We start from the raw sequence: 19,002 nt of genomic DNA on the forward strand, positions 1-19,002 counted from the left end.
ACTGACATCTCACCCCCAGCGTACTGTGCAGCCATCTCTGTGGATGGTGTAACCAGCCAGCAGGGACAAACGGACTTCCAGATACAACCAGAGGTTAACAAGGAGGGGAAAACACAGTTCTGCAAACTGGAATCCTCCTCATGGCTTGTACCTGGAAATGGAAGGTCAGAGGGACAGGAGGGGCACAAAGGGACACAGGTGAGAGGCTGTGAAGGGTGAAGCACAGGTGTGGAGGATGACTCAGTGGCCGCTTCTTTCCAAACCCCAATTACAAATCCAAACAGAGCTACAACACGTGACAAGTGGAACCATTAACTTTACTGGAGAATCTGACTGACAGAAGAGCAGTGGAACATTAACTGTATCTGAGGCGTTACTCAGCTCCCACACCGTGCACTCTGCTCGCCCCGGGCCGCCCAGCACCGCTCCCTCTGCCACCAGCGCCGGCCCAGCCAGGGCAGCACTCGGCAGTGGCGAGAGCCTGGCTCAAACGGCTTCCACGGAGCGGGGGGAAAGGACCGAGCGCCGCTGGGGTTGGCAGCAGCTTCACCTGGACAAGCAGCTTTTCTCAGCCGTGCGGGCTGGTCTCTGTAAAGCATGGCCTGAGTCTGTGGTTGGGGATGGTAACTCACAGGACTAACCTGGTCCTTCCCAGGAGCCGGAGGCCTCGCTTGGGCAACTGCACAGCCCCCTGCTCTGAGGCGCTGTGTCCCTTTGCTCTCACAGGTGACGCAGCAGCCTCTAGTGGCCAGGTGCTCCAGGAGAGCCCTGGCAGGGTCCCCACCAAGGGCTGGGTCCTGACCTGTCTCTCTACTAAAGAGCAAAAATCGTCCAACTGACTGTGTTGCAAAATGAAAGCCATTTTCAATTATTTTTCCTTGTTTCAGCCAGACTCGCTCTGCTATTACCCTTAGGAAACCTTTGCCCCTTCTATAGTGCTGTGACCTGGAAAACTCAGAACAAGGATGGAGAAGGCAGTTCTAACTGGTACCAGTTCCCACGTGGACAGAATTGCCTCTGTCCTCAAGCAGATCCAGTGGTGCTGGAGCATGAAAGAAAAGCCTATAGGGCTACAGCTCACATGCCTGTAGTGGACAAGAGGGGAAAGCACCTCATTGCAGTCTAAGATGTAGTTTTCTTCCCTTCTACGTTGCAGAAAGGCTGTGACTGAAGTGCACTTTGTGGAATGGTGTTTCTGTATGATTTTTAGAAGAAATGTTGAAATACACAATAAGCCTGCACAACATAAACTGTTTTACTTAGAGTACAACCCCCTAATTCTGGCTGGCCTGCTTTAGGAGCTGGTGCTTGAAATGCTCCAGCAGTTCGGGCGCAATCTTATCAGCAGTCAAGTTCTTGGCATTCAAGATCCCTTCGTGAGCTTCCTGGAAGAGCTGCTTCCCCACCGCTTCTTCCACGCGCCTGCGCCACTCTGCCAACTTCGGCCTCTCCTCAAAGAGGTCGTAGCCAGCGCCTACAGGCTGCAGAGAGAGAGCAAGAAAACCCGGGAGTGAGTCAAACAACGTGTTTACCAGGGATGGGACCAGAACAGATATGCTTTTGGCTCTAGGCAGCAGAGTCTTGTCACATTAGGTGGAGCTCGTCTCTGGTTCTTAGCTAGTGGGAAGCAAGTGTTGTCATCCTTGGCAGCTGCTGTCCCCTGGGACGTGCAGTGAAAGAGCGCTGCTGCCTAACCCAAAAACTGTCTAATGCAGAAATCAGAGGTCCATGCACACCAAGATATCTCTCCCAAATATCTGTACTTTCTCTGCCTAGTTTGTAATTTATCTTTTTTTTCTGAGGAATTTTGTCCATACTACTATAGAGAGAACTGTCTCAAAGTAGGTGTTCCCTGGCAAACTCAGTTACAGTCAAAGTCAAAAAGGAACAAGATTTAACTCCGCTAAGCAGTTAACTACAGGGAGAAAGATCTGCCATTAAAGAGGGGTGGTGCTGCAGCCACACCTTGGCCTGGCCTGCCCACAACCCAGCCTGCATATCCAACAGTGTTGGGTTGATGTTCACCTGCATGAGCTCCACCAGTGCTACAAGGTCTGCCAGAGAGATCTCGCTGCCTGCGATGAAGGGCTTGTCCTGCAGGAACTTCTCCTCAAACTGCTTCAGGACAACATTCAGCTCTTCAGTAACACCTTCCAGTTTCTCTGGAGGAAGTGGCTGGCCTGTGAGGAGAGGCAGCAGCACCTGGCAGGAAGAAGAAACAAGTTGCTTTTTACCTATTTCCCTTCAAACTTAGTCCACAACCTCCCACTGCCGCCTTCTGAGGATCCCTCATCAGCCATGCATGAGAACAAATGGTTCTGCTAACCTCCTCTGGCAAATTAACGTTAATGTCAGTCATTAATTCCTGCCTGTCCTTGTCTCCTCCCTAGAAAGTCTGAAATTTCAACCACAAGAGTCTACTCTCAAGGGAAGGCTGCATCATCGGCAAGCAACTGCGTTTTGTTTTCCAATGGGAGGTTCATTCTTTCCATGAAGCTGGGCAGAAGGCAGTGAGCTGTGTCTGGTGTTAGCTGCTCCCTCAGGACGAATTCGCTCTGGATCTCAGTGCATGCACAGAGCTGTGGCTGCAGCCTGAAGGGCCACTTCAGTTAGGCTCGGCCGAGCAGCCAGGTCAATTCCAGATCTAGTTTTGTTCCTATCTGTCACCTGGCTTATACAATTGATTAGAAAGGCCCTGCACGCAGGAGGTCATTGCACTCACAGCTCTTAGCACTTTATTTGTGGTCTATAACGGTCTTACCTTGGTTAAGAATAGCTTGCTCCCCTTCCCACGAATGTTGACGTGCTGCCATGACAGGTACTCATCAACCCTAGCCCTTTTCTGCAGGTCAGATGGGTACCAGTGATCAGGAGTCTTGAATTTCCGCGTCAGGTACAGGAGGATTGCAATGCTGCCCAGAGAGCAAGGCAGACTGGTGAGCTGGTCATCTGAGAGTAAAGCATCTCATCCTTTCTTCTTCCCCTAAATTCTGCACTGCTGGACCAGCAGCTGTACACACCTGATCGGAGTCAGGCAGAAGTGCGGGACACACAATTACCAGCGAGAGTTCATGCTGGCCTGAGCAGCTGCTTGTGGACAGCAATTATCTGATATATCAGCCCAGCGAGACAGACATGGCCTGCTGGTACAGTTACCCATCAACATTTTTGAGCAAATGTGAGCCACAGAATGAGTTTATCCCAAATCAGAGCTTTGTATCGCCTGGACATCCAGCAGCAGGTGCCTTATGTCAGATTTACTGCATTGACCTACAGCCTCCAGCTGAAGGCAGAGAGCAGGAGGACACAGACAGGTGTTAAGCTCAGAAACACTGCCTACGTGCAAGCTAGCTCCGAGCAGCAGCTCACAGATTTTTCCACGATCAATGCTGTTCGAGTTGCTTACATGAGAAAGCTTCTCTTGAAATGCAGGTTTGTGTTATGTACAAGTGGAACAGATAGGAAGGAGGTAAACAACTACCTGGCTGGAGTCCCACTAGAGACCGAACAGCGCACTGGTAGAATCCAAGCATTAGGACAGACAGTACTGCAGCAGGGGTTGAGCTTATTGGAGCCTCACCTCTCTGCTAAGGTGAAAGAGCCATCCCTTAGCGCAGGCACCTTCATCAGGAGGTTCACCTTCCGGAACTCCTCCGTCCTGTGCTGCCCTGAGGAGGGACATGAGAAGTTTTACTTGGCAGTGATGCTCAGGACCTGTCTGCAAACACCTGGGGAGTCTGTGGGGACCATCTGGCCTCAAGTTCCTGGTTTTGATTGTTCAAATACAGTCTTGTTTAACTTTACAAGCAATCAAAAAGTGCCATAGCATGAACAGGGGGGTTGCCCTATGATGTCAGCTTACTTGCTTATTGCCTGCATACCAGAACCACCTCCCGACAAAGGTCAGAATGATTAGCAGTCCTTTCATACCAACGGCACTTGTCAACTCAAGGCTCTGTGAGCTCTAGGTTTGTGCCTGGAGGTACCTGTCATGTACAAACCCAGAGTGAACACCAAGGATCTCGATATCAGAAACAGGAACCACAAGGACAGTGAGAAAGCTGACATTTTTTTTTTTTTTTTTTTCTGGAAAAGAATGTAATTTATATTCAACTCTCTTTTTAGTCCTCAAATTAAAATAAATTTCTATGATTCCACATAAAGCCATGGGTACTTTATTACAGGTCTATCAGTCGTCTCTCTTTGTGGGTTTTGCATATCTTTTATCAGAGCAAATACAGATTTGAATTTGCTTTTAAGCTATCTTGTAGGTCCCCCCCAAAAGGTAGGCAGAATGAACCTGGCAGAAGATGCTCTGTTCATCTGAGGTCTCAGCACGCTCCATAACATTTGAACCAAGTCCCAGAAGCCCTGTTTTATGTCACTCGTTTGTGCCAGCCTTCTCCAGCCCCTGGTTTCAGGCACAGGTGTGTACCTCTGTATTCAGGCTTCTCTAATGTCTAAGCCCACACCATGTCCTGCTACGTGAGTCATCTGAGAGTCTCTGTGCCAGAGGAGATGCTCTGGAAATGGTTTTAGTTTTCCCAGTACTTGGCAAACCTGATTTGTGACTATTCCCATGTCACTTGGCTCACAGCCTGCCTCCCCCACTCCCTTTCAAAAAGACACTGGGATTTCCTACACGTGGTGTGGAGATTCCAGGTGCTCAGATGTCCCTGGAGTGTTGCCTAATTTCTATCTGTTCTCACTCTTTCTACCCATTTCCTTGAGACCTACCCTACCAGGGGTCCACGAGCTTTTCTGGGGGGACACATTTAATCCACCAGCTCAAATCTGAATATATGTTCCTGTGCAGTGATGGGTACTAGTGCAGCAAGGCCGCCTGCACGGCATCCCGGAGCAAGTGCTCATTCGGGGGCTGGTGTGCCCACACCTGAGCTAACCCAGCTGCACGTACCAGGAGTGCTTTCCCAGGGTGTGCGTGGGAGGTGCACACACTGCAGGAATGGGACGCACCTCTAGAATTCCCATAAGCCAAACTTCCCATCTTAAATCCACTGACCAAAACCAAATGCTGATGCCACAGATCACCGGGAAACTATCATTTAATTCACTTTCCCTTCCTCTCAGGAAGGAAACTGTATTTCAGTTGTTCCATTCTCCTTGATGCTCTCCTTGCTTGCCTGCCAGTCTCCCTTCCTTTGCACCAGCGCCTCACAACACCCAGTCATTGGGAAAGAAGGGGAAGGACACTAGATGTAGCCCCAGGCTACAAATAGCAGCAAAATTTTTTGTTAGGAGACAGATAGGAGGAAAGCCACAGTAAGGGCAATCAATGCACAGCAAAGGTACGCACGGGAACACCCAGAGACTAAACCACAACACGCCTGAGGTTTCTTTGTCACAAGCTGGAGCCTCTTTTGTTCTTTTATCAATTTCAGCCCCAGGAGCCTTCTCATCTTTCATTGTTTTTAAGCATTGCTTTTTAATGCCCAATACATTACTTTAATTTCGAATCCAGCAGAGCTCTGGAAAAACTGAAGGATAGCTTTTACCAGCTTTAGTTACAAAGAAAAAAGATACAGATCTTTGAGGATCCTTTGGTGAAAATACACAATACCTCTTGGGCAGGCTCCTACCATTTCAGTTGGTTTCACCACAAAGTAAACCACCTTCCCGTCTTCTCAGCATTCAGATCCCTGGTGGCTGCGCTGTCTTGCTCCACTGCCTTCACTGTCTTTGCAAGCCTGTCCTCAACCCTCTCAAAACAACCCGTCCACAAACAGCTTGGCCCGATGGCACACCCAAAGCGGGGGCTGGCCGGGCTGCCCCGCCTGCCCACGGGAGACATCAGCAAGCTCTGGGCATGAGGACCCTTCCCAAGGGGCTGTTAAGCCCTGCTAAGAGGAGGAGAAAAGCTGCTCTGCAGCAACTGCTGCTGCTTACCGGAGCACAAAGTTTTCTAAGGAAGTTGAATTAGAGAACAAGAACCGCACACCTCCGCCGTCCTCGCCCATACGTGCCTGTCCCACCTCTGTTGCTTTTTGTTTCTCATCTAACTGGGGAACGGACTCAGACCTAGCACATCCTGAGCGTTTCTTCTCAGAAAAGCAGTCCTTTTGTCAGAGACCCATTTTCTGCCGGGGTAGGGCCGGCTGCAGAGGGATCACGCACCTTCGCAGAGCCGCACTCGTTGCAGAGGAGCGCAGGCAGCGAGGCTGCCGCTTACAGATTAGCATTTCTTTAGCAAATTAGGTCCCGCTTGCGTCTTGGCCTCAGGAGCCCGCTGCAGCTGCAGGACCACCCCACCCTCCTGCAGCATCCCGCCCCGACGGGGCTGACCGAGTCACCCGGCCCTGCGGGGCGCCGGGCTGGCACCGAGCGCTCCGCCCGCACCCCGCGGTCCCGGCGCGGCTCTGCGCACCGCGGGGCGGGGAGGGGGGGGGGGGGGGGCGGCAGCGGAGCCCCCCGCCGGCCCAGGGGCTGGGGAACGCCGCGGCGGGCGAGGAGCCCCCCCAGCCCCACCACAAGCCCCCGCGGCGACCCCCGGCCCCGCTCACCCTTCATCAGCTCCACGTGCTTGAACTCGAAGGGGATGTTGTTGCTCCGGGCGAAGATGTAGATGGAGCGGCAGGGCTGCGAGAGCAGGTCCAGGTACAGCTCCAGCCCCATCCTGCCACCGCTGCCGCCCTGTCCCGGTCCCGGCCCGCCAGCCCCGCGCTCCCCGGGCCGGGCGGGGCAGCGCCGGGCCCTCCCGCGGGGGGCGGAGCGCAGCAGCCCCCGCCGGAGCCACCGCCCCGGGCCGGGGAGGTCCCGGGGCTCCGGCTTCCACCCGGCAGCGGGTCTGCAGCCGGGGGGGATGACCACAGGGCTCGGGCCCCGGAGGCCAGGGGCGGGCAGAGCTCCAGAGGAGAGGCGGGTGGTGGTTTTTCAGGGCAAAGTTCCAACCGGGCTCTGCCACCTCGTATTTGAACTCGGGCTTGTCGTAGTAACCGCCCTGCGCTGCTCAACGGTAAGGAGGCGAGCCAGGCTGCCGGGATGTAGGTGCACCCGAGGTAGATCTTTGCTTTGCTCATAGGAGCTCCCAGCTCTTGCATAACAGGACTTTCCGTTTCTGCTACACTGACACCAAAACCGGCTTGAGAAAGTAGCCACACAGTAGAAAAACACATGCTGCTTCACGGCTGTAAAACCCCACGTTGCTCCTGTCTTTTAAAAGATGCAACCACCCCTCCTGACACCTCTCCCTCAGAGATTCCCAGCCCTTAATTTTGCTCCGGTAACGTATTGCTAATGCTGGTGTACATTTATTTTGTGCTACAAAATAATAAGCCAGAGTGGAGGAGCTTCCTGCTAAAGGTCTTGGAGGGTAGTCACAGGCTGCAGCTACATGGTAGCTCTAAGGCTTCCGTCAGGGGCAGCTAAAAATACCAGTGGCATGTGTCAAACACAGATTTATGGCTTGCAGCGATACTAGCTGACTGCAGTATACTCATATGAGACATCGTTTTGGTCTGCATTAACACTAACCCAATAATACCTGCTGTTACTAGTACTGAATGGTGGAAGGAAACAACATAGGCAAGAAAACGACATGAAAAATTCCTTCAAAACTATCTCCCCATCCCTGTACCCAGAAATCTTTATTAGACGCTGTTTTAAAAATATATATAGTATTTATTTAAAAGTTGCAGTCACCTCAGCCTAGAGCAGCTCTCCAAACACACTTCTGCTATAGGCACTGTAGCATTTGCAGACAGAGCTGCTTGTGCACCAAGACAGACCAGCAGCTGGCCCAGTCAAAGGCAAGAAGGGCACAGCACTTCCATCCGCCCATGGTCAAGGGCTGTGTAGTGGCTCTTCACTGGTGGTAGTTTTACACAGGCCAGTAGGATACGATGCAAAGTCCTCTTCCAGACAACTGTATCCCTTTTTTTTTTTTTTAAGCAAGAAACTGATCTTTGTTTGCAGTGTCCTTGAAAGGGGGACGAGGCCTGTAAGAGCTGACTTCAGACATGACAAGGCTGAGCAGCCAACATTCAGGTCCATTCAGGGGCCATGTCTCATTGTTACCATGCTGGGTAGCAGTCCATGACCCATCCTGCTCAGCAGCTTCAGTGCCACAAAACACAACCGTCTCTGCTTCCATTCGTTCAGGCTCGTTTCTGTGCTCGCTCGTTCTGTTCAAAATTAAAGTTGAGAAGGTGACTGAAGATCCCTCTGTCTCAGAGTCGCACAGAATGGACTTCAGGGAGCAATAGGACAATTCAAGAATCCTTTCTGCCCTAGTTCTCAAACATTCCTAGTCTACAACTCAAAATCATAATTTTTAAAGGACAGATGTTTATGAGGAGTCCTCAAAGTGGAGAGGAGAACACTTGCCCAGATCATACAGCACAAAGTCTGTTATGGATCCCTAGTCTACCCATCTGGCAAGTCAAATGCTACCCCGCTCTTGTCTGAAAGCTCTCAACCTTTCCCACTGCTGTATAAATGGAGGGCCTGCAGAAAATGCTTTCCTGGCTTGGAATACACAACTTCTAGTCAGAATAGCTGTCAATCAGTCTCAAAACTCTGTAATGATAAAAGGTTTAATCTCTGCATTTTGTTTGCCTTCCTCTGGGTAGTTGCCAAAATCCAAGCTCCAGAGGTAAAGGCAAAATAGAAAAGTAAACACCACAAATCATAGAATAGAATCGCAGAATCATTTAGGTTGGAAAAGACCCTTAAGATCATTGAGTCCACCTGTAAACCCAACACCGCCAAGTCCACCACTAAACCGGGTCCTTAAGTGCCATGTCTACATGTCTTAAGTACCTCCAGGGATGCTGCCTACCTTTCGTTTTACAGAAAACCTCTTTCTCCCCATCCCACCATTTCTGAGTATTTCACAATGATGCACCCACAAATGCTGCCTTCACACTGAAATGGAAGTGTCTCAGTTAAAGGAAAGGATCCTGGACACTAATACTTGTGCTAGTCAGGAGCTGCAATAAACTGTGCAAGTTGTAGTTTGATTTTTTTTTTCCTTCTGTTTCAATTACCTTCACTGTCTTCTCAAGCTTACACAGAGCTTCCTCGTATTGCTGCACCAAGGGCTTCAACGAGTTGCCCTTCACTGGGTGCTTCTTTATGTCTTGGATGCCGGCATCCTTCAACATCCGCAGAAACCTGCGTTCCTGCGTACCAAAGCAGACACAGGAGATGAGACACCCCGCCACCTACCAGCTAGGAAGGGAGCACATTTTGGAACGTGCTGCCTAGTCAGGAAATAGCCAAAGTTTCCAAGCACAAAGCTCAGCTGACTGGAGAAGGTGGGAAGTGGTATGAACTGCACCTTCCTTACGCCCCTGCATGCCTCCCTACCAAATGAATCCCACACTAACAACATACCTGAATTCTAAGGACCAAGCTGAAAGCGATGCCCACTTCTCCTGCACGAGCCGTTCTTCCAACTCTGAAAACGGAAAAAGCAGCGTCAAGTCAGTTTAGCCACAGTCACTGCCATTATCAGCTCCAAGAGTCTGATTCTGAAATTCTCCAGGTTTAATAAAGTCTGATTCAGAGGTTTTTTAGGTTAGCACAGCAGGACTAGCCATATGTTACAAAGGATGAGCATTACCAGGGCTTGTTCACAGCTGCTGAGCTGCTGCAGTTTTCTGAAGATTGAGAAACCCAGTACTCGATGCTGTCCAGGACAGTGTTTCCAAATAGGGTGCTAGTTCTCTGTTTCAGTACTGCATTACTCTGGTGATGCTATGGGCTTAATTTTGATTAGAAAGCTATTTACCTATTAAAGTAAAAAAAATCCAAAGCTAAAAACCCTTTTAAGGGCATGTCACCTTTGCTACATATTTCAAAGCAAACCAAGCTCAGGCATCTTCCTTTCGTCCCCGGTTTTCTTACCGGTGAATATATGTCCTGATGAACTGCGGCGCATCATAGTTTATCACGTAATTCACTCCTTTAATGTCAATCCCTCGTGCAGTGGCATCTGTGCTGATTAACCTGGTTTTAAATGTATGTATAGTCATTTTCAGGTAACGTTTCTCACGCTACACAAACAAGTGAACACAGCACAACTCTTGCTAATCTCTGTTCGAAGGGGGCAGCCAGCCTCTGACCTCTGAGCACGACAGCAGCACTGTAAGTCACTCCTTATTGTCACTGGCATTATTAGCTGCCTGCAGACCTCCAAGAATCACTACAGGCTTGTCACCTACTGCTGTGCATGAGAAGCTACTGGGTGTTTCCAGGCTGTCCAAGCATGCGACGCTAAGCCAGACAGCTCCCACCGCACTGGAGGGTACAAAGCTGTAAGCTACCTGAACACCCCATAAAGGTACTGACTGCAGACAGCAAGGTGCAAAATTCCAGTAGTCAAAGAGGAATTTAAACACTGAGTCTGGATAAAAAGAAAATAAATATTTACCTTCTTCTCAGAGACATTCAACAGATGCAACCCCATATAGCTACCGAAATCACAAAGCAAATCAAACACATGGAGAGAAGTAAATCTGTATGCCAGCCTAATCAGGGACTTCTTTGGTAGGAAGCACTAACACTAATACCAACATGCATTTTCTTCCAGTAAGCACCAGATGTCAAGCACACACACTAAACTTTTTTTTTTTTTTTTTCTCTCAGAACTGTATATGTTTTGGGCAACTGTATGAACAAGCAGTTACAGTTACTGCTTGTTATAACACACAGGAATTTAGATTACAGCTAAATTAGAACAGGCCAAGTTACAGGCAGGGTAAACAAGTCACAAGGCCAAGTCTCACGCCCATTCTGCAAGCTGGCTCCCGCACACTCTGTTTCACAGAGGACCCCATTTAACTGTGTTCTTGGTTCTACCTAGCTTTTCACACTGGCAATAGCCTACGTTGGAAGACATGCAGGAAACTCGTTTAAGATGCTCACAGTTGTATCTTTCCTTGTTCAAATTCCTTCATGGTTCTCTGTCTCTCATTTGGAGGTAACCGAGAAGAAAATTCAGCCACAGTGACTCCACCAAAGGCTTGAACCAGCAGGAACAATCTATAGGTAAATGGGATAGAAACAGTCACTTCATTATTTGAATGCATAATTTGAATCTCACATTATTTGGCAGATACCCACTACAGTGATCTCGTTAATATATTCACCTGTGAGAAGCTTCCCTGGAGTTGGTAAAGCACAACACGCGGCTAAATTTCATTGTCAGCATGAAATGCAAGAGGAGCAAAGGCTTGGAATTCAGGTCACAAGGCACGTAACATTGCTGCAGTCGACAGGGAAGAAGTTCAGAGAGAAAAATCACTTCTTGCCAAGGCTATCTTCTCTGGTACCCACTACCTGTCCACGACCTACACGGGCTTGGATGTTTTACAACTGACTATAGCACCAAAACCAGACCCCACAACGCCACCCCCTTCAGAGTGAGTCACAGACACAGGCTGGAAGGATACAACATAAGGTGGAGAGAGGAGATCTGTGTTGTTCTAATGTTCTCACTTTTCCTTGGCAAGTGACAACATGCACTGCCTTGTCAGAGGTGACCTGTATCTACACGCCCTGAAATGCATGTTATACATACGGACAGTTAATAAGTGCTGCTACATTACTATTACTTCGTATCTCCACTCCTCATTGCTGGTAAACTTCATTCTGCATGAAGGGAGTTTAATTAAAAAGAAATAATCCAGTCTTAACCAAATGAACACAAAGTAATGAGAAAACAAACGTGCAAAGGTAGAGCTCTCTGGGTCATAAATACTCCCAAAGCCACCTTCGCCCAGCACCTCTGTAACGTGAGGAACCGCAGGGAAGACGTATTTGTTCATAGGGTAAAATCATAACCAGATACTCCAGAGTTAAACAAATCTTCAAGTCTAACTTATTCAAGAGAATTAAGGTCATACCGATAGCCCCTCAGGGAGGATGTATTTCTTAGCATCTTGTTCAGTTTCTGTCCCTTCTCCGAGGGTTTTTTTCTCAGAATAGACAGACGTGAAGAGGCGAGGCTGGAATAAGTCCAGCTGCTGCAGTTTCTCTGGGTCCTGGGTCAGCGTGGCTGAAAACAGCAGTTTCTGTAAGGGTATCTGAGGACAGCAGGAGCTGAAATAAATAGCACACAGAAACTGATCTTTGAGCGTGGGGCAAAGGAGTTCCTCCACAAGTGCCTTCAGGCGATGATATGAGGGAAGCAATTAACTTTCGATGCTCTTTTCCTGCCCTGGGCCTTTCCTGTAGGTTCTTTTCCACTCAGCTTGCCAGAGGGCATTACTATAGTTACCGTGCAAATCAGCCACAGACTTGCAACTTTTGTGCGTTCTTTTGATGCTTTTAGTCTAGTTAAGGAAAGCTTGGAGAAAACAATACTTGGGCTTCAGTCTAAAAGACATCCTCTAGTATCAGCTGTTCACTGCCTTGCTTTTCAAAGCTTGGAAGCGGCTGCCTTACTTTGGCAGACATTTCTCAGAGTAAGCAAGCTTTGGGAGTGCCTGTGAGAGAGTACTGTGAAGCAGGGCAGTGACATCTTCATGCTGGTGTCCGTGCTACCAGTTTAAAGAGGTGCATTCTGCAACTCACCCGGCTGCTGTTACAGGCCCTGGTTTGGTCCTCTGAAAAAGTGTGTTGGAGCCGGAGTCATTTTCTACTTGGAATGCAGCTTTCACAATTTGGTTCAGACAGTTCTGGTGCATGTCATCGATCATACGGTCAGCTTCATCTACGACCTGAATTCACAAGGACAAAACCCACTACTCATTAAATACTGCCTAGCATTAGGCAGCTTTTATTTTCCTTTTGTAATATTATCATTATCAAACGAACGCAGAAGTTTCTACCCCAAAACTGAATTTTGCTTTTATTTCAGTGTCTCGGTAGCCAGCCTGACATTCAAACTACATACATGTTCATCTGCCCATAAATCCAATCCACGCCTCTGAATAAGAGATAGAAATCTCCATACCCTAAGTAAGATTGCAACTGTGTCTGTGCACAGACTCCCACGTGGTGCAAGCCACTACAGTCTAATAATTTACCCCGACCTTGACCAATAAGGCTTTACTCCGAGTTTGTGTTTGCAAGAGGCTAAGAGGGAGGGGGAGGTGGGTAGGTCTCATCTTGAGACTGCTGCCTCACCAAGCTGGAGTGCAGACCAGGCCCATACAACAGTTCCAATAGAGCTTATTTATTTATGTACCGTGCAAGAACAAGTCGGGAATTACAGCTGTGATGGACTTGCACTAAGATGGGAGACCTGGGGAGCTGACTCACCAGAAAGCGAAGCTGTGTCAGGTTGAACCCCGGGGTCTGGCTAATGTGATCTGTGAGCCGCCCTGGTGTAGCCACAACAATATCTGCCAGGCTGCAGTAGCCTGTGACTCTGAAAGAACAGACAGCCCATCAGTAAGTTTCTCCTACACCATAAAGCACGTAACAGAGATCCTTGGGCAGCAGAGCTTAAGATTTTTCTACTATTCACTTAACTGAGAAACAGTCAAATTCAGATATGCACTTTGGAAAGCATGCAAAGGCACTGCTGGACACTAAACCCTCATTTTAAACAAAAAAATGCCATTCTTGCTCTTCAAAAAAGCTTAGTTGCAGCAAAATCTCGTAATAATCATTTGTACCTGTGGGTATAAGGTAAATGTTTGCATTTACTCAGCTGGTGACAAGCCCCCAAAATCTAGTAAAACATAACAATCATAAAAAAGTAGCAGGCACTTTGACAAAGACAGAAGAACCATTGTTTAGCATATAAACCCACTATCCAAAATCATTATTGCACGATGGTGTGATGCAATAGCCTGCATTTTGACCTCTGCTTACTGAGATTAAATAGTTTACAATCTCTATAAACCTTATCAAAAGACCTTTTAACCTACTTTTTCTGGATAAGCATCTCCTGCTCCTTTGCAAAAGATTTCTGGCCAGTAACCAAAACGACCTTCAGCCCTGTCCCATCAGTGTAAATGTTGAACACTTTACTCACCTGCAAAGAGATGGGCTTTGTTAGCCACAACGAAACCAGTTAAGGTAACACTTTCCATTACACTAACAACATCAAACCCACTGACAGGTCTTCAACCTGCTTCACAGAATGGCCAAGCAAAGTACGGACTGCACCAGCCTTTCCCTCGGCCCAGTGCCCCTCAGAGAGAAGGTGAAGGGCCACATACCTGTTGCGCCAGTTCTTTGGTGGGCAGAACAACCAGAGCTCGTACTTGGCAAACTACTCGGTCCAGCAGAACCTGCCGAAACGAAGGCCAAATGAGACCCTGAAAGCAGGGGCGTGGTGGTGCAGACCACCCCCCGGCCGCCTTGCAACGTCAGCCCCAGTCAACACGGTGTTCTTGGTTTGATTACAAGTGCAGTGAGCTGGGACAATCTGGTACCTTCTGATCTTGCATACCGGAGCAGTGAGCTCAGATAACCTGGTACCTTCTCATCTCAGGTACAGTACAGTGGGTTAGGATGATAAGGGTCTCACTAACTGCACCTGAAACTCCTCCTGCCTGGATCGCAGGCCATTCTGAAGGGAGCCAAGATTGCCCGAGAAGAACAACGGCCACAACGGAAAAGTACTGACCAAAGTAAATCATCTTGCAACCCTACATGTACTGATCCTAAGGGAGATCTTTTGAGCTCCCCAGGATTGCAGCAGGCTGTGGCCTGGTATCTCCCCTGGAGCTGGGACACTTCTCTGGGTAATTGTCTGGAGGTACCAACAATTGTCCACTGGCAAGTGCTGGAGAAAAGTGAGCAACTCACTACGATCTACAGCAAGCACGGTCAGAGAAAAGTCTTGTGTCTGTGTGTGTGATTTAACCTTTGTATTTGTGTGTATATGTACATTTGTGTACATCATTTAAGCTCCATTTCTATCTCTGTGTGTATTTGTGTGTACAATCTGATTTAGGAAACTTTACCATATATCTTGTGTGAATCTTGCCATTCTCCAATCTTTAACCAAGTTGCTATGTTTACAGTAAATTTTGTTAAATCACCCTGATAACTGACTAATAGTTAAACGTTGTTAAAAATCATACAATTTAATCCTGTGACTTACCATAACAATATTAACAAATCCTCAATTACTGTTGTGTAGGATCCCCTTATTCCCTGCACCCCTACCCTTAGACATAAACTGCTGAAAGTGTGAGGCTATGTCTGGATTCAGCCATACCGAGACTCCTCTCGAGGACTTTAGAAAGCAAGGCGGTCCATTCTGAACTTCATGACTCAGCAGGAAGGTCTCCCTTACCCTCTTCATCTCCAGTCTCTCTAAATCAGCCTAACTTGAGTGTAATTCAATTCTCCCTTGTATACTTCTTCCATACAGTAATTACAGCAAGGTGAACCTTGCCATCAAATTGAACCTTGACATGTCTGTTAAACTTTGTTATATTCCATCAAATTCTGTAAATTCTCTCTCACTAAAACATATTGCTGCTTTCCTATTCTGAACGAGGTGCATTCCATGCATTCCGCAGCGAGCAGAGCCCTAAATCGCATCTCTGCCACAAACCGGCCTAGTCAGCAGGATCCGAAATCAGGATTCCACGACAAGGGATTGAAATCACTCCTCTGTGACAAGTGGGGAGAGAATGGGGTTCTTGTGTCTAAACCAGTGATAAGAGGCGGGCTTGACACATCCTTATGGAGTTTTATGTTTCCATGTTGCTCCCCTCCACCCTCCCAACTCCATGCTATGCCTGTTGTCTGAGAAAAGGAGTGGGATGCTGAGATGAGGGGGCTCACACAGCTCCGAGCTAAAAATCTGCTGCTTTGCATCCACAAATTCCTTGGCTTTCTGACCTACTTTTGCTTGAACAAAAGCAACTCCCAGCATTTTCCCTACAGATATTTCCCTGGGGGTTAACTCACCTGTACTATGGGTATGACAAAAGACAGGGTTTTACCACTGCCAGTAGGTGCCGAGACGCAGATGTCTTTGGGGCGGTATCCTCCCTGCCCCATCAAATACCCATGGGACGCGCTCTGCAGAATAGCGGGAATCACCTCTGCCTGAACTGAACAAAAACGGGAAGGAACGTTAACTACGGAGTTAACTGGACTAAAACCAGTGTATCCAGAAAAGCAGTTATCTACGATGAATCTGTTTCCACATCTGTGCTGTTGTTGCTATAGACGTAAGAGAGGAAGAAATCAAAACCAGTTGTTAACAGAGATGTCTCCTGGCTCTTGTTCACTCACGGGAGCTTCACACTGAATAGAACCATTTCCCTCTCCAAGGATTCAGCTATTTGTAGTGCTCAGCTCGTAGGGTGTTACTGTGTTTAAATATTGTTTTCAACTCATATGTGTCTTCTTGTTCTCATGTTAGGATGGCACTGGGCAGATTTAAAACCTACAAATACTTGTCTGTAAGCATCCTTTCTTTGAAGTACAAACTGCTCTTACATAAACACAGAATATGCAACACTGCAACGCAGCCTTACCTGCCAAGGAGCAAAATGCACAACTCCTGTAGGCTTTGGAGTCATTCAAGCTCACTGCAGGAGAGAATACAAGGACTGAAGCGAACAGTCCTGTACAGACAACAGCTTTGGCTGTCATGCACGAACCCTCTCCTTTCCCTGCGCCGTGACATGCCACAAACTGGCCAACTTTGGTTTATCTGTGAAGCTCAGATCAGCCAGATCTAGCTCCGTGACAAGACCATACTCAGTGACACATATGACCTATGAGTTGAGTGGACACCATCTCCACCAGACAGAGCACGACACTGCTTGATTCATCTACTACCACGTGCCATAAGCTGGACTTGATTTATGAGAACACACAACAGGTTGCTGATAGCAACCTGTTAAGATCTCCCAGGACAAAATAAGCCAGAGCATTCCCATTAAAACATTATGTAACAGCATACTCAAGAAAGAGACGAGACGTGCTGGCTTTCCAGTGTAACCTTGACAAGTCTCTGATAGAGTCTAAGCCTCCAGGCTCAGCTGGACCAAGTAACTGAAGGTCAGAGATCCTACCTTCTTCCCTCCTCTCCCATCGCCTCCCCTCCTTATCCCTGCTTACGGTCGTGCTTTCTATTTATCTAGAAGCTGGTACTTATTGTACTTGTTTGCAAAACTGGTAAAATAATGGAAACCCAACAGCTTTTTTTTTGCTTGAATGGTTTTCTGCTGCTTTAATGAGTTGAACGGGTTCCCAGAGAGGTGTGATTAGCAGCAGAGACAGTTGAAGGTAAGGAACTAAAGCACAAGGCTGGCATAAGGGGGGAAAATGGGAGGACACAAGACCTCCCTTTTTTGGCAGCTGTGAGCTATTACTTCAAGCCATCACAATTTGTGGAGCTACAATTATGACTAGATAACCCATTTCAACTACTCAGCCTAGGTAAAGCTTTGAAAATGAAGGGTTAAAACTGGTATGATCACTTCAATGCATTGAACTTTCTTTTGTTCTATATTATATATATATTTATGACTACATCAAATACACAGCAATAGACTGCAGGAACTACATAAGTCAGTTTAGAAACACAAGCACTATCAAGGTACCTGGAAAAAAGGACTCTATCCCATTCATTTGCAGCTTCTTCAACAGCCGTGGATGAATTCCTGGGACATCTCTGATTGGAACTAGATTATCTTTGATACGTTTTTGCACTACTTTGGGTTGAGCAAGCCACTGTGGTAAGAAGGGCTGAACCTGAGGTGGGGAAAAGGAGAACAAAGCGTTTCTGCCATCAGACAGACAATACCATAAGTAAAATAAGCTGGTAAGATGCATGTTCCTTCCTGACCATCATCAAAATTCAGTCAAGCTCATTACCTTCTGCACTGGCTTTCTTTCGTAGTCTCCAAGAACCACCAAACTGGAGGCTGGAGGATCTGCCTCTTCCTCCGAGGCTGCTAAGGACAGCTCCTCCTTTGTGCTCTGATTTCCTTCAGCTCTTTTGCTGTTCTCTTTCTTCCTTGTTTCAGCTCCCTCTGTTTCCTCATCCCTCTTCTTCCTTTTAGAAGACTTACTTCTAAGGTTGCTGCTGTTTTCCTGTTGTTTGATGTCTTCTTCAGAATCTGGAATTTTGGTAACAGGAATACAAAGCTACAGGTCAGAATGTGCTACAGAAAAGGGATGCAGGGGACATTTCATGACGACGGACTTAAGCAACAACTTGCAAGCTCCTCTTTCTTCCTAAATCCAAGTGCAAGAGCCAAACATTTATTTGCTGGTATGAATGCAACTGAAGACTGAGATGACATGCTTCTCTCCTTCCCTTACACTAAACTGATCCTCAAAGGTTGCAATATGGGGCTTTCCCCTAGAAAAGGAATTACTTTGGGAACATATTAAGCAGAGAAAAACAAAATTTACGATCAGGTAAATTCGGCAAATTACTCGAAGGGCAGCTTGTGTCTATTTCTCTGTTGAGAACTGTGGACCAAAACGACCTCAGTTTATCGTCACCTGCTTCGGTCCTCTCCTGAGGCACTTTCGATTTTCTTTTATTTCCTTTCTTCTTCGATGGAGTGCTGCCATCTGCTGCCTCCTCAGCATCCGCCCTTTCTTCGGGAGAGCTGCGGGGCTGCTGTTTCTTCTTTAGCTTCTTCTGTCCTTGCGCACAGGACCGCTCTTCGCTCTCCCCCTTCCTCTTTCTCTCTCCTTCCCCGGGCTCACCCCCGGACAGCTCGCCTTCCCCTCCCGCGGGCTGCGCCTCCCGCTGCTTCTTCAGCTGCCGGGCCTTCGCCTGCTGGCGCAGCCGCTCCAGCAGGACCCGAGCCCGCTCCTCCGCCTCAGCCGCCGCCGCCGCCCCCTCCTCCTCCTCCTCCTCCTCCTCCCCGCCGTACCTGCAACAGCCCGGACAAAACCTCCTCAGGCACAAGGCGCCCGCCCGCCGCAGGCCCGGCCGGCCAGGCACCCCCCGTTCGACTCCGCGCCGCGGGGGGACGCCGGGGCGCAGCTCCCGGGGCCGGGGCCCGGCAGAGCCCGGGGCAGAGGGTACCTGTTGATGCAGAAGAGCGCCATGGCCGGGCCGCGCCGCGCCGCCGGGGCGCACGGAGATGACGT

At 48.4% G+C, this 19,002-nt stretch overlaps 2 protein-coding genes across 2 annotated transcripts; both read right to left on the reverse strand.

Moving 5' to 3' along the window:
• Nucleotides 1–1,274: 1,274 nt before the first annotated feature.
• On the reverse strand, nucleotides 1,275–6,633 carry LOC104340974 (glutathione S-transferase theta-1). The gene is made up of 5 exons (XM_086474179.1): nucleotides 6,522–6,633; nucleotides 3,581–3,668; nucleotides 2,762–2,912; nucleotides 2,026–2,202; nucleotides 1,275–1,481 (listed from the first exon to the last, which is right to left on the reverse strand). Exons 1-5 carry the CDS (start codon nucleotides 6,631–6,633, stop codon nucleotides 1,275–1,277), a joined length of 735 nt encoding a protein of 244 aa, XP_086330305.1.
• A 1,264-nt stretch (nucleotides 6,634–7,897) lies between these two features.
• DDX51 (DEAD-box helicase 51) lies at nucleotides 7,898–18,960 on the reverse strand. Its single transcript, XM_086474291.1, has 16 exons — nucleotides 18,938–18,960; nucleotides 18,403–18,782; nucleotides 17,767–18,011; nucleotides 17,493–17,643; nucleotides 15,844–15,989; nucleotides 14,136–14,207; nucleotides 13,842–13,948; nucleotides 13,228–13,336; nucleotides 12,538–12,683; nucleotides 11,868–12,063; nucleotides 11,112–11,227; nucleotides 10,888–11,004; nucleotides 9,868–9,969; nucleotides 9,355–9,418; nucleotides 9,006–9,140; nucleotides 7,898–8,141 (listed from the first exon to the last, which is right to left on the reverse strand). Exons 1-16 carry the CDS (start codon nucleotides 18,958–18,960, stop codon nucleotides 8,115–8,117), a joined length of 2,136 nt encoding a protein of 711 aa, XP_086330417.1. The 3' UTR covers nucleotides 7,898–8,114.
• Between the last annotated feature and the right edge of the window lie 42 nt (nucleotides 18,961–19,002).

Source organism: Leptosomus discolor, chromosome 16 (assembly GCF_034619465.1).
Source record: "Leptosomus discolor isolate bLepDis1 chromosome 16, bLepDis1.hap2, whole genome shotgun sequence".
Taxonomy (NCBI): Eukaryota; Metazoa; Chordata; class Aves; order Leptosomiformes; family Leptosomidae; genus Leptosomus; species Leptosomus discolor.